This window comes from Etheostoma spectabile, chromosome 16 (assembly GCF_008692095.1).
Source record: "Etheostoma spectabile isolate EspeVRDwgs_2016 chromosome 16, UIUC_Espe_1.0, whole genome shotgun sequence".
Taxonomy (NCBI): domain Eukaryota; kingdom Metazoa; phylum Chordata; class Actinopteri; order Perciformes; family Percidae; genus Etheostoma; species Etheostoma spectabile.
Window position 1 is genome coordinate 16,033,559 of NC_045748.1, and position 26,902 is coordinate 16,060,460.

Below are 26,902 nucleotides of genomic sequence, written 5' to 3' on the forward strand. Positions count from 1 at the left end.
GAGAGAGAGAGAGAGAGAGAGAGAAGTAAAAAGAAAAGAAAAGAAAAAGAAAGCGCAAGGCTGTCTGCAGGCATTTGACCAGACCGGACCAGACAGGTAGAAAGGCAGGCAGAGGGAAGGAGGCACCAACCAACCTCCTCTGGTAGGTTCTGCCAAACAGACATGGCCAGCATACATTAGATCCACCAGAACGGAGAGAAAAAAAGAGAAAGAGGGAGAGAGAGAACACACACACATGCACACATCACACAAGCCTGTGAGATGAACAAACCTATGAAGCTTTGAGCTACCTATAGTAACATTTGTTGGGGGTTGGTCTTTGTCAAACAGATAATAGGGCAGGTGGCAAACAGTCTTTGCCTCCTAAACAGGGATTATCACTCAGCCCCCAAGACTCTGCTTTCTCATCCTCGCCAGTGACATTATCCCACTGACACCCTCTTTTCTAACCAGACTAAAAAAGGAAATGTTTGATACAGTCTGATCACATGATCATGCCTGATTCTTCTCCTCAAAAGCCACTTCATTCACATAGCTTTTAAAAAACACATTTTAAAAGGGACCTGTCGACAAAAACAAAAATATAAGAAAAGCCACTGATGAAGCAACAAGGTCAAATAAATACCTTTCCTCATTCAAAGTTTATCTTAGGGAACTGGTTACACAGTTACGGTAATCTACATTGAATGATCATATAATAAAGTACATCTTGGTAACGGCAAGTTAATGAGTGAGTAATGAGGCAATTATTGGGAACCATGGAGGTTGTAGGGTATGCAGTTGGTCTTATTGTGACTGTACTTACAGGAAGAGGACCAAGTTCACCAGGCTCCATTGAGTTCTTATTCCTCATATAGACTGGATATTTCAACCTGGGATCCTCCTGGTTGTCGAAATAGAGAGGGAGGGAAGGAAGAGATACAGAAATGCTAATTATTTAATCCGATACAGGGTGAAGAAAAAAGATTGAATAGAACACAACTCCTTGGTCTGAGGAGCTGAATCCTATTAAGGACTGCAAATAAATGTCTGACTTTCACACCACCAGATGTCACTACAACATCCTGGAATATCAACACTAACCACTGCCTTAGATTTGTACTGTCTATTTATCAGCTAGAACAGTCAAAATAATAGCCCACAACCGCATGCAGAAACAAAAACAATGATCTTGTCAATTGTATAGCTTAATTTGCCTTATAATGTACACTTCATTTTAGGGTCCTACCAGGTTATAATGGAAAGAGCTATGTAAATTGGTACTAAATATAACGAAAATAGAAACAAAAGGTGTAAGACAGTAATATAATTTGTGTGTAGACAGCTTTCAAAACTTTGAAATGTAAACCTAAGTAAATACTCATTCATTGTTTGCTATTTCATATATAGAAGAAGAAATATTATTCACATATAATTGTACAGTATAATGTAGTGAAATTAAATCGCTGAATTTAACCCATCTTATAAGCATTAAGAGCATTGGATTCCACATAGCGTCCGGGGAGCACCTTTGGTGTTCAGTGTATAAGGCTGGGATCGAACCGCCAATCTTGTGGCCGACCCTCTCTACCTTGGAGCCCGAGCCACAAGCCACCCCCTTGGGGTATCCTGCATTGTGCGCTTGTCGGATAAGCTTGTGTTTGATTTGATGCAAGCAGTTCATTGGATCTCAATGTATATTCCCTATAATTATTATCAAATAAAACTTTCTTTCCTAAAAACTTAGTAGGAAATTGTTAGGAAATTACAGCTCTGCAAATTAGAGCTTAACCCTTTAGTCATATATTTCATATTTTCAAGGCTAAATTACAATTCAGTTCCAGCCTGTTACCACAGTGTGTTAGCTCACCCAGGTGGTGACTCTGCTGTTGTGGTCGATGAAGAAAGGCCTTCCATTGGGGGCTATTCTCATCTCCCAGCCTGGGGGCAGGAAACTCTGCTGTGTCTTGGGCTGGGACTTGGGGGAGCTGTAGGGAGACGGCTGGGGAGACTGTGGGTTGGAGAACGTGTCCTTTACAGCCCTCCGCACCTGGATGTTGTTGGCTCCCTGGAACCAAAATGGAAAAATTAAATTAAGCCTAATCACTATTACTCCTTTTAGACTAAAAGGGAAGTGCTAAAGTTATCACCAAATGTGGATGACTAATCCTTTGAAACACAACAGACAATAACAAGGACGTTCATTAGTCTTCCAAGAGTTGCCTTCATATTATGTTATAAAACTGATTAGAAAAACCATCCCCATCGCTGAATATTCTTTTGATTCATGTGTAAAGAGGGACAGAGATAATCAACAACCATGCTGTGTATGCCATTGCCCTGTCAAGTTGTCCAATCAAAATTCTATAGATTTCAGCTTTTACTGATTTCCTGGATATTCCCTCTGAAGCTTAGTGGCACAGTTACCACTTTGACTTTTAAATCCTTTAACAACAACGAAAAACTTAAGATGTTTTACTGTAAAATGACCAAAACTGGTTATGAATCTATTTCTGGTAATAGATGGAGACCATGGTCATAGAATACCACTATTCCAGAAACCAGGTATCTACAGGAAAAATGACATTTCTGGCATCTTAAAAACTTCTGATGCAACATTAAACAAATATAAGTTGCTCAGGTTAATGAGTGTTCCCACATCACATTCATTTTGCAATAATTATCACTGACGGATCTCATTTCTAACAAGAGAAAATACTGCATTAATTAATCCATAGACTTCTCACCTCTTCTGAAAGTTATAATTACAATTTTCTAAAGAGTGTTTCACTTCCTTTTACCTCTACAATGCCTTGCTAACACAAAAACGTGTGCAGACACACACCTTAATTAACACGTCTGTTCCCTTGGTAGTAGCACCGAATCAAGCCATTAAATGCAGTAAGAGGTCAAAACAAGACCAACTGTTTGTGTGGTATATTTATAGCTACACCACACAGTTAAATGTGCACAGGCAATAAGTAACTTCATCAAAAGCTTCTCTAACGTTTTCTAAAATGACACCACCCCCCCCCCAACACACACACACACACCCACACACACACACACACACACACACACACACACACACACACAAACCACACACACACACACACACACACACACACACACACACACACACACACACACTTACTTTTTAACTAAAATGGCCTCTAGATTTAATGATGTTTAGCTTCTGAGATCAATATCACTGATTTGGATATCCCCGGGTTTGCTTTAGCGAATTGCAGCAATCATTTGGGACCTGTGGTCCATTCAAATAATGTATCCTTCCAGCGGTAACTGAATCTACCATCCTTGATTAACCACACCAGCCTCATACTGTTATGGCTTTAAAACACACTGTGCTGCAGAATGAAATGCTGACTGCGAAGAGTGCATAACAAACTCATGAATAACAAAGCTGAAGTAAAGCTTGGACCATTTTACGTTGGTCCGAGCTTTACTCATATTTAGTGCTCATTCTCTGTTGAAGATGGAAAAAATAGCAGTATAAAAGAAAATCATCCTCATTGGAGAGATGAAAAGAAGGGATGAGAAGAAAAGATTTCCACAGAGTTGTTGAGCATTAAGAGAGAGAAAAGCAGCATCAAGAAAGAGTTTACCTAAGAGAAAGAGATGACAAAAAAGGTGTAATATTAGAAGGAAATCAAGGATTGGCTGATGGTAGATGGTTGAGGATCCGGATTTAGTCATATTCAAAGAATGGTAATGAAGGATTGCATGACAAGGAAGTGTGTAAGGGTAAAGATTGAAGAAAAAAGGGAAAGGATATGGAAAAGCGAGACGGTAGGTTGACAGGTGACTTATTCTCACCTCCAAGGGGGTGGAAAGGGTGACAGTAGGGGAGCTGAGACTACGAGGTCGTCGGACTTGGGGCTCATGGAGGTGGTTGTTGGAGGCATTGGAAGAGGAGGAAGGGGTGGATGGGGGTGCTGGGGCCGAGACTCCTCCTGATGCTTCTGCTGCTGCTGAGGTGCTGGCTCCGTCTTCAGTCAGCTGTTTGTGAAAATAGCACTTTTGAGGTTAAGGGGGGTTGGAATAAGGTTGCGAAAAAAACTAAACATGTTCTCATCATAGACATATTGGTTGTCAGGAGATGTTTCTCTGCAATGGAAAGTCTGAATGCAAGCTTTTCTCTCAGGGAAATGAGTTCCTAAAGTGTCAAAAGCATGGTTCATACAGGCCTGAGTAGACAATCAATAATGTTGCTTAAAAGTATAATGATTAAGATTATGGATCCAACTTAGAAAACAGGGATGACGGCTTGGGATCAGTTACATAATAATCCTAATTCAAATGGCTGGTATAATAGCTACAACTATGTACCAAAAACAAAGCAATGCTATGACTTTGTTATGTTAATCATTTGGTGGAGTAATAACAAAACAGATGAGAATCATAGAACGAGAAGACTAGGTGATCAGGGACAACAGATTAAAATGTATGAGCGGCGGCGGTCTGCTAAAAGCAGATATGAAAGGGTGAAATTCAAAAGGGTGAGGGATTAAACATACACCCAGTCCCATGTAGCAGTCTCTCCTTGAGCTCAGACTATGTGGAGCTGCCACATTTGCAAAGAAAGACAGGGGGAAGACAAGTGGAAAAACAGGGTAGAAATGGGAAAAGGGAAGGAAAAGTGGTGGTTGCAGTTCCATGCCAGGGTTTTGACAGGCGTGACCAATACAGAGCTGCACTTCGTCCAGAGTATCAAACTAAATGCTAGACAAGAGGAGAAAGACATACAGTAAAGTTGGACAGAAGAGGAAACCGGGGGGGAGAGAAAGGCAGAAAAGGAGCCTTTGAGGTCGCAAAGCTGTCTCTCTTTCCGTCATTCTTTATGGCTACACAGAGGAGAAACAGGGGGGAATAGAGAAAGAGGTCCGACACACAGGCCTAGGCCATGACAAGGCCGAAGGAAAGGTCCAGTCCTATGCATAGAGTCCAGCTCCGCCTTTAGACCTGCTGTACCTGCACAATTGGCCTAGTCCAGGTAGTGGTGCGGCTGTTATGGTTGACGTAATAAGTTCTTCCCTTGCCGTCCTTTCTCTCTTCCCATCCAGGGGGCAGGCCAGGGGTGGTCAATGCGTAAGCAGTCGCCGAGGGAGACTGGCCAAGTGTAGAGAGAGAGCAAAGCAAAGACAACTAATCAGTACATGCTGGTATGCCTAAGGATATGTGGAGGGATCAAATATACAAAAAAACAACTTTAAAATCCTTTTTCCATTTAAGGTGTGCAGCACAGTTTAGGAACAACATGTAACAAAATGTTTGTTTTTCTTCGATGGAAAAGTAGGTGATTGTGTCAGACGTCGTGAACCTTCACCCACAAATGACAAACACAGAGTTGTACTAAAATAAACACAACATGGGCAAAAGTAGTGGATCATTACTACTTCCTGAAATAGTCAACCAAACAATCACAACATTAACTGTGGTGAAATTTTAGTTTTGTCTGCCCAAAGACAGCACCCTCAAACATTGGACACCAGAGATGTCCCAAGTAGTCCCAAGTAGAAATGTGAAGGAAAGTTTAACCTCATGGTTATAGTGACCAAAATTATCACGGCTTTCGATATTATCGCAGAATTTTTAAAAGTGTTATGAATGCCTTCAGCAGCACAGTAGTTATCCTGTCTTGATTCTGCAGACAGGATAACTATCAACTGTGCTTCGCCATTCTTATAATAACCAAAATATGCCAATGCTTCAGACTTTGTCCTCTTAGAGGGCTGATGAATGTCATGAGCGCTCTCCGCTCCTCCTTCTGCCATGATTCCAACTTCCAAGAAATGCACGTTGTAAGCTACGCAGGGCACCGGCGCGGCAACTTCAGCGACTTGGATAAAGCTGGGAAGGATTAAACACACGATTTCCACACAGCGGTAATCCACTGTGATAATAATGATATTTTAAATGAAAACGGTAAATTAATATGTCATGAATTTCAGGAGTCACATTCTCCAGTTAAGCTTTAATTCATATCACATCCAGAATTTGGATCAAGCTGCTTGTGACACGCACGCACGCACATACCTTTGGGACAACTGCTGATCTAAATAAGCCATCCACCTCAGCTAAGTGTAGGATTTTATCAAAGTAATTCACAAAACTAATCAGGGGACACAAATAGCTCATCCTACGTGGTGTCTGGGAACTAACAGGTGGACGTCTGCTAGGCTTTAAACTGTATATAAACTGAGATATTACCATGGACTCCTCACCACCTGAGACAGTTTGAGCTCTTGTTCTTCTGGTCTGGGAATCCTGCTGGTGGTAAACAACAGGGGGAGATGGCCTTTAGTTCACAGTATGTTATGTTTTCAATGCCAGGGTGAAAGTAACAAAGCAAGGGGGGAGTGTTTTGGTAGTAGTGAAGGTTGAGTGAGAAAAAACTGAATGCACAAAGGGGGAGGTTAAATCTCAGAAGAGGTGGGGAGTGACCGAAAAGGGGGGAGATTCCTCCACTAAAGCATACGAGCTGCAAGATTGACGACGGGTAGCAAGAAGGAGCACAATCAATTTGGATGTGATTACACAATATGTAGGTTAGGGAAGCTTTTAGCAGTGTGCTGCCAGGAATTTTCGTGAAGAGTAAATCAACTTAAATATTAAGACAGACAGAAGAAAAAAAAATCACGACAGTCTAAGCCGCAGAAGCTTGCATTTCCCTGCTGAAAGGAAGACATTTTTCAACCTTTTTTCCTGAACAGTAAATGTGTCCCTAGTCGGTGCAGCACCTTTAATCTCAACCCAAGTTGAAAAGGATGTTCAAGATACAATAACACCAGACAGAGGAAACAGGTCTGTGTCCAGAAAGTGAGCAGTTAGCGTGATTTACTGCGCTGAAGATCAAAGAAAGTTCACAAAAAAGGAGTTTGGATCTCAGAAAGGAACTGTAAGACAATGACATTGCAGGGAAAAAAACAATAGAAACTGTGGTGTCATCAAAGCCATCAAAAAGACAAGCAAGATGATAATACCAGTGTATTTCAACAGTTCGGCAGTGCTTAAAGACACTGGATGTTGTTCTGCTTATTACTTTACTATAAACCTGGACAAACAACCTTGAATTAAAGTTTAAGTGTGGTGGTATTTTTATTATTGTCAACAAATACCAAGACCAAAACCAATAATGAACAGATTCTACTAACAAATATTGTCTGTAGCCATACAGTAGCTTATTTGTGGGTGCTTATGGCACCCAGAAAGCGCAAAAACTCTTTCAGACATCAATGAGCCTTACTGTTGCACTGGGTGACGTCTTCCTTGATTACCATGAACATAGCCACTGTAGTTTATTTTGAGTCAATCCCACACACAACATCCTGCTTCTGTTAATAATCACCAGAGCACTAAATGTGTATTAATCTACAGCTGAAAATATTCCCCAACAAATGCACTATTTACTCCTGTTTGAGTAACAAGCCCAGCTGTTTAAGGAAATTATTGAGCCTTTATAAAAATGAAACTATATATTTGTAACCAGTTGTTCTTCAGTAGGGTAAATGGGTTTGAGGCTGAGTGTTATAGACAGGGTAGGGAAGTCGGAAAGTATTGAGTGACACGTTGTTGGTTTTGTTATCTTTATGGGATTTAACGACAATAGGAAAACTATAGATTAATGCTAGCTTTATCCTTTAAGGGTATGTCATATCCAGTGGTGGGCAGAAACGGCACCCATCCACCTGCATACGCATTTAATATCTTGTGGAACTGTAACTAGCCTTCCCTAAGTCCTCACACTAACAAATGCTGATTATATTTCTCCTCTGAAGGCTTCTTAACCTGTTATCCAGTCCTGCAAGGGAAAAGACAGACATCAGCACCTGTACTTTTCCTCGGTTTGACGATGCAAAGCTCACTGCTGTGACTCAGCTGTGTGACAAACATCTGACTCAGATCTTGTGACAGCCTAGCGTGAACAAGACATGTTATATGCAAGCAGGAGCAAAGAAGGTGATTTGATGTGTGGTACACCCACAGCACTGAGACATGCAAAGGAAAAGGAAAAAGAGATAAAGATGGAGAAAAATGTGGGGGTTGAGAAATATGTACCATCAGAGGAGGAGCCTGGGCCTGATCACTGACACCATCCGTCATACTTGAGGATCGGAGTCTGTTTGACAGCTGGCTCTGTTAAACAAAAGTAAGCGTGGGAAAGAAGAAAAAAAAATTAATTTACACTTAAATATCTGACAGAAAAAGACCTGCCTACATTTACACCATTAAGTCATTTAAACATGGTGAATATTGCAGTCTCACCAGAGCAGAGCTGGGCCCTGGCACTTCGCCGTTGGTATCCGGAGTAAGTGACAACCTCAGATTTAAATCTTCAGAGAAATCCTGGGTGACGGGTGTCTGTGCTTGTGGTGTCAAGACTGAAGAGGGGCCAGGCAGAGACTGAGCCAGGCTTTCGCTAGGATCCTCTTCTCTGATGAGATCCCAGGACTACAAGGGTTACAACGAGACACAGCCATGAAACAATAGTATTATTTTAGTGAACTCATCACTGGAGATAGCTGTGGCTTAGTATGCATATGCTGTATGGATGTGTATACTCTTCTCACTCACATTGTCCATGTCCCTGGGCTCCTGTTGCTCGTTCTCTAGGTCTTCACTGATGTGGCGTCTCGAACGGAAAACACGGTGGGCTTCCTGATTGATCTGCCGCTGTTGATTGTCACTCTCAGTCTCTGAAATCACATCCCTGAAGGAGAAGTTGTTTCATACAAATGTAAAAGTTAGTAAGTCACAAAATGAAATATGAAATATGCCCTTAACATTAGATTAAGCCAGGATTGCTGCTAGTTAAATTAAAACTAAATGACTATAGCTAGATCAGGTAGTAGTAGAGTAAAGTTCTCGAGCAGGATTGGACACACTGACCCAGTGATTCACTCATACAGAGAATAACCCCTCACATACATGGATTTAAATACCCATGTAATAAAGTGTATACCTCGAAAAAAGTACTCTTCATGTCTGTGGTACCGCCGTTGTGCAGAACTAATATTTTGTCATTAACTAATTAAAAAAATAGATTTGCTATAGTAGAGCTGAAGGAGAGATCAGGCGTACATGTTGGAGGGCCGCTTCCACTGTGTGTTGCGTTTGTTGTGGTTGACATAGTAGGTGCGTCCCAGGTTGTCCACCTTCTCCTCCCAGCCTGGAGGCAATGGAGGAAGCAACTGCTGGGGTCGCTGGGAGCCTGAGTCTGCAGTCTCATCCCATCCCTGAAAGAAAAAGTTCAGATTTTTTGACATGAGACAGTAGGAGTTACTCACTATTCACAGATATTCCAGTGAGCTGACAGCTCGTCAGAAACACATGGACATCCAATCCAAGAGGGGATTCAAGCATGGAAATACATTAAAGATGTTGAATTCACTAGCGGCTGGTTAAAACTTGTTGCTGTGTTGTGGTTTAAAATGTTTATGTTAGCATTTACTGGTGTTTATTGTTGTTTGACAAGCTGCCGCCTGGCTGGAATATCTCTGACCACAGGATCTGAGCTAATGTTTATCTACAGTATATCACTTCCAGAGTTGACAAATGTGAACTCTCTTTTTGAGGATGCATTGGCATAGAAGTAGTCTTGCTCAACAGATGCACTTTGCTGGGATAAAGCCTGACATACACGCCCAAGACGGTTGGAATTGGTTTAAAGGAATACAAAACAAGACAGATTTCATTTAGGAGGTCAGTGTACAAAAGTAAAACAAATCTAGAGTGAAAATGTGAGATTTTTCACAGAGTGAGCATGAAGTAAAGGGAGGTAAGCAAATCTGCAATACAGTTTTCATACTTCGCCTGCTAAAACTCCCATTTGTCATCTGTGAAGCCATTTCACAAAACGTGATAGCGCCTTGAACACACATACAAGACCTCAAATAAAGTGAGAAGAGAAGAGGCTCCTATTTCTCCAAACAATTGGCAGAATTGTAAATGATTTTTCCATACCCTGACCTGGAAGAGACTTTCACCAGTTATTGGCAGCAAGATGCTGCCCAAATTCTTAGAGAAAATAATAAAAAGAAGAGCCAACCTTTCTTCTCTCATTCTTAGCAAAATACAATCTCACATTTTTATTGGTCCAAATTGGGACTCTCACATCCATCTTTAAGCTTAGAAGTGCGTTTTCTTTGTGTGGAAGGAAGAAATAAAAATAGATTCTGGTTTGGTTTCAGGTTATAATGAACAAGACATTCCAAAGCATGCCTTAGGTTATGCTAAGTCAGTGGTTACAGCAACATCAACAGCCAAGACCTTCTTAAATATATAAAAAATAATAAAAAGAATTTAATCAGAAAAAACAACCAAGACCTTACCTCAGCCTCTTCCCTCATCTCTCCAGCCTCCTCTTCGGGTCCTCCTTGTTTGGGCAGATAGGCCATCTTCAGACGCAGGTAACCCTTCACCCTGGACTTGTGACTAGAAGGATAACGTCAGCAAAAATGGAAGCACTTGAAAACTGCACATTAAAACCAGGTCTGCACCCTTTAGAAGCCCTTGCAGGATAGAAATGCAGGGGAGTTTCCAAACTGCCTATAAGCACCAGATGGTCTTTCACCTTCAGTGTTCAACTGACCGTTATATGCACTTACTGGTCTCTGGAGACACCAGTCTACACGGCGTTGCAAAGCATGATTAACGTCACGGTGAGTTTTATAATTTGTCAATTTCTATTGCAATTGCTAATGCGGGGCAAATCAGACACAATTTAACCTAAGAAGTTACATTACTGGGTCCTCACTGTTTACTTGTCACATCCTGTTTGTCACGTCCTGCAGAAACTGACCTTCTTGGCCGCAACAAGAAGTCTTTAAATGTGTATGGCCGCTCCATAGCAGGGTCCTCTGTCTGCAAATCAAGAGGAGGCATTTGTTGGTAGTAATCAATTGAACACCCAAATACACATGTTAGGCGGTGTCAGAATAACAGAGTCATGAGTTTACAGAACGGCTGCCACCCTCTGCACAGCCATCCTAGGATCATTATGCAATTGTGAGCTTCTCCCGTTACAGAGAAAGGTCTTTTGTAATACACAGCAATCTCCCACTACTCTGACTGGTCCAAACCAGTCCACACAGGCTGCTCACCATATACTGCTCTGTAATGTACCACTAAATAAGTCAGTTTCCAAATCAAAAGTACAATATTGAAAGCAACAAAAAGTAATAATTTCATGAGCTGGCTTAAGGTCCCATGCTGTATGGTGCATAAAAAGGGTTCAAGTAAGCCTTAAGCTTCCACATAGCAAACACAGTTACCAGATTGATTCCAATGAGTCAACATGGCTGACTCAAGTAATGTCCAGTAACTGTGAATAAGACTTCCTATAACATGTAGTCATCCATACAACTTGTTAATCAAATCAAAACACGCACTGATCACACCAACGATACATACAATGCAGCAGCTTAATTGTGCTCAGTTTATTCGTTTCATTGCTAAAATAAGATTTGCAGCATTAGGTGCATCAGGACCAAATATTCTCACGTTGACTGACTCCATCTCTCATCATAACTCAGCTGACGCTTTTATCTGCTAATTTTCCTGGACCTATGGGAGTTAATCAGGACATTAATTAACCCAAACACCTTTTACTGATAAACTTTTACAGAATGTCAGAGAGCCTCAATCAGTCCAACAACACAGGTGAGAAGAAGAGGTGAGAATGACTTGCAGGTCTATTTTCTAGTTTCAGGTCCTGTTCACTTACACAAAACCTGAACTGTAAAAACTCAGCAGGTTACAGATTGTAAAAGCTTTTACCTCTCTACAGTCCACAGTATCCAATCAAGTACATGCAAGTGTGTAAATCTGACAAGTAGCTTTTTCTATTTGCCCTGAAGTTAGTCCGCCCTCAGGATAGGTACTTCTGTTTATATTCTAAACCGCCCGTTTTCCATTTCTAACAAGGAGTGTGCTGTTTAACCACAACATGCTACTTGTGAGGCTAGCACTTTCTCACACTCAAGACAGACACACACACAAACGAAAACCTTTTGTACAACCTTCACAGAGGTTAATCAGATGGAGCAAAATTGAAGATAAGAAAAAGCTGAGTATTCAAAACACAGTTAGCCTGCCCCCCCCTCACCCCCACCCACACCCACACCCACACAAATAAATAACTCACCGCCAAATGACTAAGAGGAACATCCACCTGTCCCAGGAAATCATCTCTGGTCTGTGAAAGAAAACAAGAGGGTCACCTTCAGCAGCTTCATTTTAAAAGTTAACAGCTTTTTCAGTGTCTAGGGAATACCAACATTTCCAGGAAGGGAAAGAGAGGGGGAAAAAAACACAATGTTGAGGTGAATTACGTAATGCACCAGAATGTCCAGCACCATTTTGTTTTATTTTTCACAGACAGAGTGAAAAGAGACAAAGAGTTTTATTTTGTGGACAGCCCTGTCCATAAATAACCTCTAGCCTTTTTTATGAACACCTGTATTGATCTGAAAATCTCAGATGGAAGGGCAATGATAAGTCTGAGCAATTATAACTTCAATGATAATATTTGGGCTAGTTTGTTGGGGCTTATTAGGCATAAGGAGTTGCCTAATAAGAACTTTTTTTTAATCTTCTCTACTAATTAGATTTCCACAAGTGTCCATTGCAGAAGGCTCAGACTAAGGTTTGATTTATGGACAGGCCTTTAGTATCATTTCATAGGAGAAGAACCCCTGAACCCAGCAAGGAAAAACAACGCCCACCGCCACCAGATTGAAGCCAAGTCAGCCAGACAGATAGATAGAAGGATAGATGTGACAACAGGGGAGGACCGGGGAGGAATTTCTGTTTCAGATTTAAGAAGCCTGTAGATTTGTCCACCATTTTGTTGTAATGAATGCGGACTGAGAGGAAAAGATGGGGTGAGGTGGGGGGGATCGATGATGACTGAGCTGCACAGCCCCCAGTAGGAGCAATGATTACCTGTGTGAGATGGAAAATGCCATTCTTGGAAGTAGCCTGTGTGTGGGACACAACTGATTTAGACAACAGGCATTAACTAACAATGATATTTGTTTGTTGACACTGGTTGGACAGGAAAGGCTGAGTTGAAACAATGTGTGACACTTTTAGTCCAGTGTTTTCCAGTTTGAGTTATGGTCCACCTGTGGGTTGTCGGAGCTTTAGGAGCAACCTGGGAGTCTGCTGTGCTGCACATGCAACTGAAGACATTTTCAATGGTCTTGCATCTGTAAAAAGTTGCTTCACTGCTGCACAGTCATAAAAGTTAAATATGGAGTTATGGAAACAATTTCCAATAGAATTTTGGGTGGGGATTCTGTGTATCAACTTAATTTGACAATGGCATTTCATAAATGGGGTCCCTTTTTAACTAAGTCAGCAAAAAAAATAAATAAATAAAGCTTTGAAACAAAACTGTATGTAAAAAAAGGTTCAAAGCCATGTCTTAAGTCCTTCCTTAAACCTAGGGGTGTCACGATATTACATTTTTAATCGATCGAACAGAGTTTATTTTGATTGCTTTTGATTACTGAATCAAAAGCAGGATCAGCAATTCAGCGAGTGTTTTTTTCTCTCTACACCCCGCCTACTTGTGCCATGAAGATAAAAAAATATATATCTATACATAAAAAACCTCAACAAACACAGCGTAGCTTACCAGCGGGTAGCATGCAGGTAAAGACACAGCATAACATTGTTTACGGGTAGCTTGCAGTTGCTGGAGAAACAAGAGAACTGGGAAATCCTCCCACTTCCATGAAGTCACTAGTGTGACAAGACAGTGCCTTCCAGTGAGTAAATAAACAAACAAACCGAGGGTAAGAGTGGGCTCTGACAGGACATTCAGGGGCCCTTTGTTAAACTCATGGGGCATTCAATTGCACCTTGTAAACACAGAGAAACTCAAACTGTTGTGGTAAAATACCCTCTGCTATCTAGTGGCTCTTATTGTGGCATGCCATGACTGATAAATTGTTTAAATCGATCGGTAAAATCAAAAGTCAAATGAAATAGTGGATTTGGATGATCGCGACACCCCTGCTTAAAATTCCTCAAATGTAGTTTTGCCATGTCAAACATTAGGTAATGTAGTTAAAAACAAGAAAGACTGAAGCTAGTATGAGAATGTACACGGCAATCACACCGGTTTCTTCTGATCATGAGCAGGAAAAAGTAAATTCAATGATGAAAGTTTACAAATGGGTCACATAAAAACACTGAGTTATTTATGCACGGGAATGTAAACAGACACTTGTGAGCTCTCTCTCTCTCTCTCTCTCTCATCATAAGCTTAACCCAAACTACGAGAGCGCAAAGACAGCACAAGTCTGATAGTATCATATTACAGTCTTTCACATGTGTTGACCGGAGGTGAATTTGTAAAAAGTAAAAATAAAAAAACCCTTTGTTTTCAAAAGGGCTTTATAAATACAGTTCTGAGTTACAATGAATGCTATAGCAATTTCTATAACCAGCCAAGCACTGAGTCACTATGAGCATTTAATCTTCACCTGGAAATCTCACTTGCTAACATGCTTGACCCTATAAACATAGCCACACTGTAGCTTGTAATCTATGAGATAGTCAGTAGCAATGGCAGTATCCCATGGGCGTTTTTTTTTTCTGTCCTTAACAATTATAAGCATTTTAAGCTGTGCGTACATGTACGCAGAGGGATAAAATTGCAGAGTCATCAAAGGGTCATAGTTGAGCCTGCAGCTGCCTCCCTGGGCCATGTTACACCCGGAGAGGGAGGGTGCCACTAATGACCATCAGAAGGAGGAGGGATAAGGAGTGTAAGAGGCAAGGACTGTAAATTGAGCTCAAAAAAAGTTTGAGAATGAAACCCAAACAGGTCAGTTAACCCGAAAACCTTTCTCAAATACTTCTAGTTGTTCTGCCGCAACCCCAGTACAATAGAGGTGAATGCAATTTCATCAGTGGTGCTCACAGCATTGACAAATTTAAAACATTGATACGCAGCATTCCAATATTTCGCAGATTACATTATCTACAGTTTTCATAGAAATTGTTTTTGATGATGTTGCTGTTATTTTTAATGCTTCACTTGTGTTGGGTCCAAACAAATAAAAACCAAAACTATCAGCAAGCTTGGATACCCCAAGAAGTAAGCAAGATCATTTTTTTAAATTTCTTTTTATAATTTGGGTGAACCGATTCTTTAAGACAGTAAAGGAAATAAAGTGATAAGAGTTGGCATTGCTAACGTCAACAGAACTGCCATGAAGATATTTATGAGGAGGTGGTAACAGACAGAGAGTTAATGATATACAGAAACCTGGAAAGAGTCCAGGCTGGCACTGAAGTGTGAAAAGGTCTCACCTACTCAACAGTCTCCGTGCTGACACAACGGAATTACAATGCCATGCATTGTATCAGAGCGAACAGAGAAAAGCCCTTCACAACAATAGCATTTAGACCCCTCTCATATTGGACAAAAATAAAAAGAGTTCCCCCCCCCCCAAGTCCATCCACAATCCTGTCTCAGGTAAATATAGCAAACCCAGTGACCTGCAAGACCTCTTTGTGAATGGAAACTGAAGGACACACACACCACCACACACACCACACACACACACACACACACACACACACACACACACACACACACACACACACACACACACACACACACACACCCACACACACACACACACACACACACACACACACCCAACACACACACACACACACACACACACACACACACACACACACACACACACACACACACAAGACCTGTCATTATGGTCTAAATGAGGATATATAACACAAGAGTAACTGGTTCATCCAATACAATCCAGTTATTCTTGTGACAAAAGCCTGGCATAAGCCCCAGGGCACACAGAAAGGAATATAATTATCTTATAGTAGAAGATAATTAAATAATTACAGTACATCATTTTATGTTCACTATTAAAAAAAGATACCGTGTGGTGTTTTCTTGTAACCAAACGTAATTATGATTATTATTTCCTTACTTATTAAACATGTTCACCGCTGTTTTAAAAAAAAATCAATGGCCATTGATTACAGCTTTTTTGTTACTTCCTTTGCTGATGCATTGGTTTTTATCTTGGCACCTTGCAACCACTTGTCGATCAGTGGACTAATGTCACAGTTTTGGCGGGATGGTATATTTGCCACCCGCAAACAAAACGGGGACCCAACACAAAAATGATCTTTTATGCAAGATTGTTTTTCCAAAATCCATCTTAGAAGTGCAGATTACTCTTTGGCTAACTGGTAACGACTTGTATACATACAACCTGTGGCAAGAGGTGGTAAATAGACATTGCTTAATTTTCAAGATTCAGAAGCCAAAAAGTTTGGGGACCACAAATGTCTAGGGTGTATAAAAAAAAAAAAAAAAACTGCTGCTGCTTGATAAAAATTGGGTACAGTAATATGACACACTAATTATAAAAGTGCAACCTTTAGATCTGTTTTGCTTTCAAAGCTTGGGCTATACATGGAAGAAGAACAGACAGCACCATCCCAAGACTTACAGCTTTCAAGAAACATATAATTTAATTTATAATTGACATTGTTTATTGATTGAATTACAATTTACACTCTGTTTTGTAAGTTATCACTACACACTGGCCTGAAATACACACACATGCTCAGGTCCTATTCATGCAAAAATGGAGAGATGTCAGAGTGAGTGGACTGCCAGTGCTTGCCCTGAGCAGTTGGGTGGGTAAAGTGCCTTGCTCAAGAGCACCTAGCAGTGCCCAGTAGGTGAAGTAGCATCTCTTCAGCCACCATTCCACAACCCAACTCTCTACGGACTGAGCTACTGCCACCGTAGCTTACCCATAGCTTGTTCAACTTTTTGATCGTTGCCCTTGGACGCGTTCCTCTGTCCAGAGTGTTGTTTGTAAATGTTTGTGAATATTATGTTTTCTGATATTATGTTTTCGTAATATAAAAAATAAAAAATGTGATCAGTGTTTGGCCCGTAATGACATCTTGGTTCCTAATCACTCATGGAGCAGCTGCGATGAAACAGATCCATACCAGCCAAGAGCCAAAGAAGACATGCCGTTTGCCCACTCTCAAAATCAACAACCACACTAGAAACAGACTAAAGATAGAAACCGCCAACTCTCACCAGCACTAGCTGCAGTTAAGGGCATTACCAAACTTAAGAGTCACATTTCTGTGAAACAGAAGGCAACAAGTGCATGGGGAGAAATCCATCCATAAGCCTGTTCCTGGTTTCCTTTCAAGACTGAATTGGCCGATATGTGTAAAACCTTAAATGCCTGTGGTTGTGAAGTGAAAGAAAGCCAATGTGTGCGATTAAGCTCAGCAAATGTGTCTGTGCTTTTCACTTCCCAGAATGTCACTACCCTATTCCTGCACCATACGGAACTCTCCTCCACTGGGCTGGATTCAGTGAGCAACAAATTGCATGTGAAATAATTCCCACAATATACCCATATCCCTACTAAACACCCCCTTCTTCTGGCTATACTAAATACAAGATATCAGGTGTTCAACTAAACGTCATATGAGCGAGATGACTCATCCACTATTTGTTGTGACTGTTTATGATTCACTCTCAAATTAATTCCTTCATCAAAAACTAATAAGCCTGCAAATCTCATTAGTAAACGTCATTGCAATATTTACAAAATCATTTTCCATTTTAAAAACTTTTCAGTTCAACTTATGCTTTCCGAAAATCTTTACCTTGGGATTCTTCCTTGTTGAATCATTGCCATGGCACACATCCTGATCTCCACCTCCGCCTGGGGTAAAATATATCTTGAAATGAGGCTGCCTCCTGGAAGAATCCCTACTGATTTTGAAAGTGCAGCCATTAGATTGGTTTCTTGCTTCTATTCTCTCCGTGTCTGTTTGGTTCACCTCTACAGCTTGGCTGTCTGCCCCAGTGTCCTGGTGTTGATTTTCCAGCAACGGCCTTTGATGAGACGAGCTTCTCTCCAGATGAATTTTGGGGTAACGCACTACATGGCTACCTCTGGAGCTGGCAAAGGCAACATCTGTGCATTCTTCCTGGGATGCAGAAGCCTGTTGCCTGCCCTGGCTCTGATCCTGGTTCTGGTTTTGCTGGAGCTGAAACACTAGTCTCTGTGTTCCACCATTAACAATAGAGCAGTGGTCCAAGCTCTGTTGCTGGACAGACCAGCCAGTACCATTATAAGGGTGGATTCTGAAATGTTGAATATCAGAACCGTCAGGAGAATTCCTTTGGATACTAATGCCACCAACATTGATACCAGGTTGGCCTCTGCTATACAGGGTATGACCATTGGAGCCAATACTAAAGACCCTCCGTTTAGGCAGGTTCGGCTCCATCAGAAAAGTTTGGGAGTTTAAAGTATCTAAACTGTACGGAGGAGGCGGGTGTCGTGGAACATCTGTTTGGTCCTGTGGTTCTGTATAGGCAGGAGCGGGTCCTGGAGGAGTATAACAGGGTGGCGGGACATCATCAGCATAACCACGGGAATCTCCATTACTTGATCCATTGGAACGTTGGAGGGAGATGTGCACGGAGGAGCTCTTGGTGGGCCGAGGCTCAGCGTAGGCAGCAAGCTGGGGTATGAACATGGAGGAGCTGCGTTTAAGCGAAGGCTCCGGCCGCAAAGCTCTTGGTGGGGCCCGCTGCGCAGCTAGCTCCTGAGAAAGCATCGACACTGGAGGCGGCCTCATGCGGAGCGCAGTGACCACATCATTGTCTCCCTGATGCTCCTCAGAGTCTCCTTCCAGTATCTCCGGGGCTGTGTTACTACGGCCTGAGCCAAAGTACAAACGCAGACGTTGAGCCATTTTCACCTACCGTCCCACAGCTCCCGTTCCCTTTCACTTTCTCTGACTAGCTGTTTGGTTCTCTCCTCTGGCTCCAGCCTCTGTCTCTTAGTGTCGCCCACTTCTCTCCTTTGGCTGGCTCGATGACTGATCCCCTTTTTATTTTTTTCTTCCACGCTCCCTCAGACCGCCTCTCCCCCCCCCTCCCCTCCTCCTCTGAGTGTCTTCCACAACTTTCCTTCCACAGTAAACTGTATGAAGGAAAGAAGTCACACCACAAAAACTGAACAGCCACTGCAAAAGAGCCAACAACTTTACACTGTGCACTTAAAGGAGTGGCAGAGTGGAGGCTAAAGAGAAGAAGAGTGTGGGGGGGGGGGGAGAAGAATAATCACTGTATGCCATACTCTTGGTGCAACTAAGCACTAGCGACAGACAGCAGAAATAGCCTGAGCCGAGTGACAGCCAGCATTCCTGACATGATTGGATAAGAGTGGCCGGCGCTCCTGGTTTCCGAGGTGACAGTGAGTTGCTTGTAAGTCATGTGATCACAAATGGCCCCAGCACCTAACCCCATGCTGCCCTCAAGTGCCAACTGGCCCACACAAACACATCCCATGGCCATCCCTTCCTTCACTCACGTGATCTCTTTTTAACCTCTGCCCATTTCCCTCCACACATCTCAATAATGCTCTCACTCCTTGGTCCACGTAGTTTGGTAGTTTTTAACCCAAATAAGTTACCTCTTAGTTCTGACATTACCGCCCACTTCATTCCTTTACCTAAAACTGCCATTGTGAGTATCAGAGTCTAGTGTAGTTTCTTGTAGCAGCAAAGGCTTTAACGATACGCCAAACCCAGGGTTCAGTTCATATTACAATTTTTGACCCACGATTCGATACAAACCTTGATTCTTTTTTTTACGTCAGTAAACGTAGTACAACTTTTTTTTTCTGCCACATGCATTGCTTTGTCATTGATTCCCACTTTGCGACATAGTTATACAAAAGATACCTTATTTATTGATATTGATTGATTTCAATATCGATCAAACACCAAAGATTCTTTTGTCCCTTAAAATGATGTTTCCAAAATCGTTCATTCAGAGGTTCATTAACCCATTGGAATGAGACATAAGAATATTGGTAAAGATCACAGTTATGGACAATTCTGCTCCTAACCTGTAGGGGGAACGAAGAGGAAAAGTGCTTTGGTTCCTACTGTAAAGGTGCTGGTTAACAAGTAGCTAGCTAATGCTAATGTAATTCTTGGTGGGTAACATAAGATTACGACACCATTCAACACGTTCAGTTATTTTTAGTATGATTGTTTTGACCACGGTTAACAACTCATCAGTAACATTAACTGAATAGAAAGACAAATAATTGAAAGGTAATTTAGCTGCTTCTGTCTTCCAGCGCTCCAAGGCTTCAGTCGGGATGAGAGCTGACAACAGCCCCGGGGACACATCCACGGTCAGCCCCCAGCCAGCTAGCAGCCAGCCTGGTCAGCACTTAACCCCGGTGCTAAGGACGCTAACAGCAGTTTACTGAAGTCGGGAAACAGACCCAGGCACCCGAGTCAGAACAGCGGCCATTCGTAACGTTACACCTCCATTGCACCCCTTGTTCACTTTTAGTTGTCTTTAGAGTTAGCAAAATGTACCAGACAAAACAGGAATAAGGCACCAAAAGGACTAATACTAATAGTCATTTAAAGATGTGGCAGTACTGGATCTGGATGGAAAGGATAACTCTCTCACTCCGCGACACAGGTCTGTAGAGCTGTGTCGTGATTTCGGTTTTATTTTGCATATCGTTACAGCCCTAGCAGCACTAAATATCTTCCTCACAACACCACTGCCTTTATCAATAAAAGATAACTAAAGTAACTTATTTAAAAACATCACTGGTAAATACAACCTCTACGCTTTCTCTTTATTCATGTAATGACTTGACATCAGCCTTTCTACAGTTACTGATCTGCCTGAGCTCAGCTTTTAGTTTCTTTGTTCCCCACCTGTAGAACCAGCTCCCTGAACACCAGAGGTCTGCTAAAACTGTCAGATCATTTAAACGAGGGCTTTACCATTATTGTTTACTGCATGTTTCCAGTAAATTAGATACATAAGTTATATTTAACTATTTATTTGCTTGTTCTTTTTGTTCAATGTATTTCTATGGCCATGTAAAGCACTTGTAATGGCCTTGTGTCTAAATGGTGCTGTATAAATTAACTTGCCAGAGAAAGGGCAGAAAGAAAGAGGAACAAACCCATAAATCTGTATACAAACACACAATAAAACATCCATAACCTTTTTCAACAGGTACACTGGTCACAACAGGAAGTGGAGATTTCCTTGCTAAAGGGTCTCAATAAATTGCTAAATTCACCAAAATATCTGAAGGACAAATTAAGCCCTGTTACTTCTTGTAGCTTGGAAACAGAAAAAAAGAAGCATTAGGAAGTTGTTGCAAAAAATATATCTGACAGATTGCAGCTTTGATAAGACAAATAAAGTTCTCTCTGGAGAAAATTATCCAATTATTCTTCAAACAGAATAGACTACTAGGCTGTCTCCCATACACAGCCAAACACTTAACTGTCTGGTGGTTTTATAGGCCACTACGTTTGCCTCCAAAACTCACCCAAGATACGACTTAGCTGTGATCCTAGTCTGCAATGCTTAAATCAGGCACACCAATTATGATGCTTAAGCACTTGCAATGCATTATGCTAGAGTACATGATAAAACAGAGAGAGATATATTCACAACATGCTGTGGATCCATGAGAGCATTCTTTATGCTGCTGTGATTCACCAGTGGATCCGCATGTGAAATCAGGGGTTTGAGGCTCCTTTGCCCTGAAACCAAAATTAGTGGGCCAGCCATGTGCCTCCTCTAACATACCTGATAACACCCCTATGATAATTTGGCCTTTTAGAACTGTATCGTCCAAAAAGTTGTTCCCACTTCTATGACTGGTTTGACCTATGGTTTAACCCTTAGTGCGTCGCTCTATCGGTTTTAAAAACATCTAGTGGCCAAATGATTGGAAAAAGCAACAAACAAATTATTGAAAGTTTTCCATTGTGGACAGGAGGGCAACAACGAGACAAGCTTTATTGACTTGAGGCAGAGAAGCAGCCAAACGAAAAGACTGTAGCGTGAGGAGAACTCTTGGCTTGGCAGCCAGTTACACTTCGTGATGACACACTGCCTACAGTGTTAGGCACAGTCAATAAATGTGTGTGTGAAATGTTATGGAGAATGTTCTGTATAAAAGAAACAAAATGCCAATGTGTGGTCCAATTGCAGCAAGCCCAACTTGCCAAATGACATAACATGCCTGCTATAAACAAACCACTACTGTATTGTAGGCCTATTCAGCCTATCTTTACATTTACATTTTAGTGGTTCTCATATGTATCGTTCTCCTATATTTTGTAGGCACTTCCATTAGTTGACAGTTAGTGGACCTAGAGCATTTCTTCATTTTCGTTATACAAGCTATACCACAAGTTCAGTCAAACAGTTCTCTTCAGACAAATAAACAATTAATTAATGGATGCAAGAGAACAAGCAACCTCTTGAAAGAAATACTGGCCAGTGGTGGGGGAGCTGCCTTGGCATGCACCTAGCGATAGACATAAAAGCGCCTCCTCAGACATATAAGGAGAGGATTGGGCTTGAGGCTGCTGGTGCTGTGCTGTTCTTGTGTCATCCTCTTCTATATGGCAACAGAGGGCTCCCACTGTACCGAGTGAAAAATTAGAGCTGATCTTTTTCTTAGAAGGCTGAGCGACAGCAATTGCATTCTGTCGAACATGCAAACAACACACTCTAATGTACGTGCTGATTTTATCATTAACATGCACATTAAAGTGACTGAATGAGCATGAATCATAAAATGTACCTTCGCTTCCCAAAGTTCTAAGGAAAGCTGCAGAATGTGGTGTGACAACAAGCTGAAATCACAAGCTCAAATCTGTCGACCTCCCACGTCAGTGCTCTACGCACAAAAGCAGTGGTCCTCCTGAACCTGCGAGGCCCAGACAGAATGTGCCTTATCCAGCCAAGAACATCAGCACTATGTTGGGCTGCATCCGCTGTTTGTTTTATCAAACTCAAGACACAGACCCCAGAGTTATATTCATAAGAAACAAATATTACTGCAGTCCTAATCTCCTTTTGAGGGAAGCCTTTTCACTTCTTCCACAGAACAATGTCTTGATTATGTGAACAAGCACTGCACTCACTCCTGTCTCCTCTGAAGAATTAGTGAAACGATTATCAAGACCTACTTGTGCTGTTTTTAATTGCTGCAACTCTTGACATTGTGCAGACATTCAATCTAGTTGTCATGGCAACTGAGGACCTACAACAAACAGGCTTAATTTCAAACGTGAATGAAACTAGTGTTCTCGTCTGGTGGAAATCTGAGAAATCTTTCATAAGAAGAATGTAGGAGTTGTTAGTGGACTATGGATTTAAAGTAGAAAGATGAAATTAGCAAATAAACAGGCCGTGCACAACCTCTGTCCACATTTCGTCCATGTGTACTGCAATGCATTTGTTTTTCTTGAGTTCTATTGACTGAGAGCCTACAGCTGAAATTCTGTGATATCAAATCTAGCAATGTGTCAGAGAGTTCACAAGAAGAAAACTGTGAAAACACAGGGTTGCAGATAAAGTCAATACCAGGTTGTTAATGATCCCTGTGGTGAAATGAAAGCCGATTCTGGAAAGACAATGACAGCGAAAACAATAAAAGTGTGCACTAATTTTAGTTCTGCAATAATTCGCATTTATTTGGCGGCACATGGATGTTTTTTGGCATAATTGAGACAAAACGATAAAAGTAAAGTACTACTGGAAAGATGTTATGTTAAGATGAGATGCTATTTAAATGGTACAATGTCTACTTAGCTTATAGTGGAAACAAACTGCATGAAATAAATGAAAAGAGACGTTAGGTTTGCAGTGGGTGGAGCTAAGTAAATCAACTGCTGCTGAAAGCAAAAATAAAAAAATTTAAATGCGTAATATATGTAGAGGTAGTAACGGATAAGAGGTTATGAAGTGTGAATCTTACCAATCTGTTTTCATCAAACACCTCAAAGAGTAGCCGGTGATTCTGCGGACACACCTGTGTTGACAACAAAATAACAGTGGCGATTATACAGCAGTCATCCAGTGGTTATGTGGCATACAAAGCCAATGTAGATGTACATGCATACAAACACTTTGTAGGCAATTGCCTACTTGTTTTTGTGTAACAATAATTCACGACTACTGTAGCTAGAAGGTAGTCATCTTTGAATCTTCATAACACAGGGCTGAGCTATAATTCTTTTATACAGAACCAGTGGAGGAGTAATCATACACATGTAGCTAAGCTTTTAAGTGTAATATGGCCTGTTTGATTATGGTGGTGGAGGAGTTGAGACTCTGGTCTCAGTCAAACTGCATCCAAAGATTTACAACTCTGACACCGCAACTCTAGAGTGAACAAGTGAAATAACAGATCATCGTAGCAGGAAGACAAGGAATCTGGCACATAATAAAACACACAAAGAGTTCTAAATCTGAACTCACTCTGAAGTAAAATTCCTCGTTCCATTTGGGATTGAGGGTCTGAAACACAAAGTATAGACGTGGTTAGATTGAGAACAAATACTTTTGTATTAAAGCATAGTAAATACGGTCATTCGTTCACACAGAAAACAGAAGAGATGTATCGAACTCAGAACCATAGTGAGAAATTAGGCTCAATCTTGTCAATGATCCTTTTACGTTGTTGTTAGAGGAGATTTGTGGTCAACAACATGTCCCAGAGATTGGAATTAGTCCCAAAATTAACAGCAATGTGGACTTTCATCCATTTTCTGGATGGATGAGCTCAGTGTGTGGACACACAGACTCTCACCTTCTGCCTCACACATTTCATATTGTATTGGACTGAGAACTATGTGACACATCTCATTAAAATTCCTTCAGTGATTGAAATGACTTAAACACCAGAATGTTAATGAAGACTTAATTTCACAAGTCACTCTGATTAATAAACCCTTTACATTTTACGGCAGCGATGAAATAGCATCTCAGTAAAAACAACTGCTGAGACAAATGAACCCGCTGCCCTAAAAAAAGAATTAACCCCAAAATCTGTCAAAATCTTCTTGATGAAATAATGAAAATGTCTAGAAATGTATGCAAAATATCAATGTATGTTTTATAGGATCAGGGTTGCTTCTAGTTACTGACGTTAGTCTTTGTCAGGGATTTGTTATCATTGTTCATGCTGTCCTGCCACAAGCCATACTCAACTCAACAACAAAGATGCCATCAAAGGTGTCCCACTTAAAGACACATAGAGCCTATGAAAGAGGGTGAGCAGTGATGCTTCATTTTCTGCTCCACATAGCAGTGCATTGCCAGCTATTTATATCCAGCAAGGCAACCATGGCCACTGGCAGCATATGTCTGCCTGCATGGAGGCCTGAGCTCCCAACTCCAGCAGAGGGTTGGCTGGAAGCTACATATAGCTCACCTAAACTAGCAAGAAAGGAGAAATTTACAAAAGATATAAGAAGCTAAGTCAGGCTAATTTTCAGTGTTAGAAGCAACCAGCTTCATCGAGGTTTCACCCCATTATTATGTAAGATGTGTTGCAGAATAACATGCATTACATGTTTTGCATTACGTGTGAACAACATGTAACACAGAGCTCTACAGACTTCATTTTAAACTATGTAGCCCAAAGCATTCTAAAACATTAGCGACAAACATGTGGTTTAAAACCACAGCCCTTTATCATTAAAATACCCTCTGAATGGAGCTTACACTAATAGCAAGTAATAGCTCCCCCTGCAGTGAAAACAAATAGGCCACTGCGAGAAAAGAGCTTGCCCAATGTCTCTCTTCTGAGCAGAAAAGGAAGCACTGCCTTCTGGTGCCTTCCTGTGGTTTCCATCTCATAAGATGATACGATTGTCTTGATTTAAAGGAAAGGTGGTGACAGTGTTGTGGATGGGATTAGAAGGATGGAGTGATCTCAAATCTGTGATTTAAAAAGGAAAGTGAACAAAAGCCATATTTGAGTGGCTGTGTGATTTATACATGGTACAGGTGTGAGGGAGGAGATTACTGCGGCAGGTGTGGCCAATCTGGTACGGTGAAAACACATAATAGTTCATTAGGTCAGCAGTATGTTCCAGACGCATGTATCAAAGTCACTTCCTCTTACAGTGGGGCTTGAATGTTTGGGCACTCCAGGTAAAAATTTGTATTAATGTGCATAAAGAAGCCAAGAAAAGATGGAAAAAAATCTTCAAAAAGCATCAAATGACATATTAGACATTGGTATAATATGTCACAAAAAGTTAGATTTCATTTCCATCATTTACACTTTCAAAATAACAGAAAACAAAAAAATGGCGTCTGCAAAGGTTTTGGCACCCTGCAGAGTTTATAGCATGCACCGCCCCCTTTGGAAAGCTGAGACCTGACACTGTCATGGATTGTTCTCAATCATCGTCTGGAAAGACCAGGTGATGTCAATCTTAAGGTTTTAAATGCCCAGACTCAGCTGACCTTGCCCCAACAATCGGCACCAAGGGTTCTTCTAAGCAGTTGTCTAGAAAACGGAAACTGAAATTAGTTGACGCTCACAAAGCAGGAGAAGGCCAAAAGAAGATAGCCAAGTGTTTTCAGATGCCAATATCCTCTGTTCGGAATGTAATTAAGAAACGGCAGTCATCAGGGTCAATGGAAGTTAAAGCAAGATCTGGAAGACCAAGAAAAATATCAGACAGAACAGCGCGCAGGATTGTGAGAAAATGAAGTCAAAACCCTCGTTTGACTGCACGATCCATCCAGAAAGAGCTGGCAGACACTGGAGTTGTGGTACACCATTCCACTATGAAGAGATACTTGTACAGATATGGTCTTCATGGAAGAGTCATCAGGAGAAAACCTCTTCTACGTCCTTACCACAAAAATGAGCGTTTGAAGTTTGCAAATGAACATATAGACAACCCTGATGCATTGTGGAAACAAGTTCTGTAGACCGATGAGGTTAAAATTAACTTTTTGGCCGGAATTAGCAAAGGT

The 26,902-nt window shown here is 41.3% G+C and overlaps 1 protein-coding gene across 15 annotated transcripts in view; it reads right to left on the bottom strand.

Annotated features, from left to right (window-relative positions):
* The window catches only part of nedd4l (NEDD4 like E3 ubiquitin protein ligase), a 47,549-nt gene that overhangs the window by 11,784 nt on the left and 8,863 nt on the right, over positions 1-26,902 (bottom strand). The window contains exons 4-19 of one of the 15 annotated variants that reach the window (XM_032539861.1): positions 24,386-24,424; positions 23,883-23,936; positions 12,946-12,981; positions 12,146-12,196; positions 10,757-10,863; positions 10,332-10,434; positions 9,082-9,236; positions 8,575-8,710; positions 8,266-8,451; positions 8,059-8,136; positions 6,211-6,270; positions 4,972-5,109; positions 3,817-3,999; positions 1,850-2,047; positions 806-883; positions 135-149 (exon numbers count right to left, since the gene is read on the bottom strand). In XM_032539861.1, coding sequence (XP_032395752.1) covers positions 135-149; positions 806-883; positions 1,850-2,047; positions 3,817-3,999; positions 4,972-5,109; positions 6,211-6,270; positions 8,059-8,136; positions 8,266-8,451; positions 8,575-8,710; positions 9,082-9,236; positions 10,332-10,434; positions 10,757-10,863; positions 12,146-12,196; positions 12,946-12,981; positions 23,883-23,936; positions 24,386-24,424 — 1,617 coding nt within the window. Of the gene's footprint in view, positions 1-134; positions 150-805; positions 884-1,849; positions 2,048-3,816; positions 4,000-4,971; positions 5,110-6,210; positions 6,271-8,058; positions 8,137-8,265; positions 8,452-8,574; positions 8,711-9,081; positions 9,237-10,331; positions 10,435-10,756; positions 10,864-12,145; positions 12,197-12,945; positions 12,982-17,706; positions 19,168-23,882; positions 23,937-24,385; positions 24,425-26,902 lie in introns of those variants that run through there. The other 14 variants (XM_032539863.1, XM_032539862.1, XM_032539864.1 and 11 more) reach the window with 14 other exon arrangements.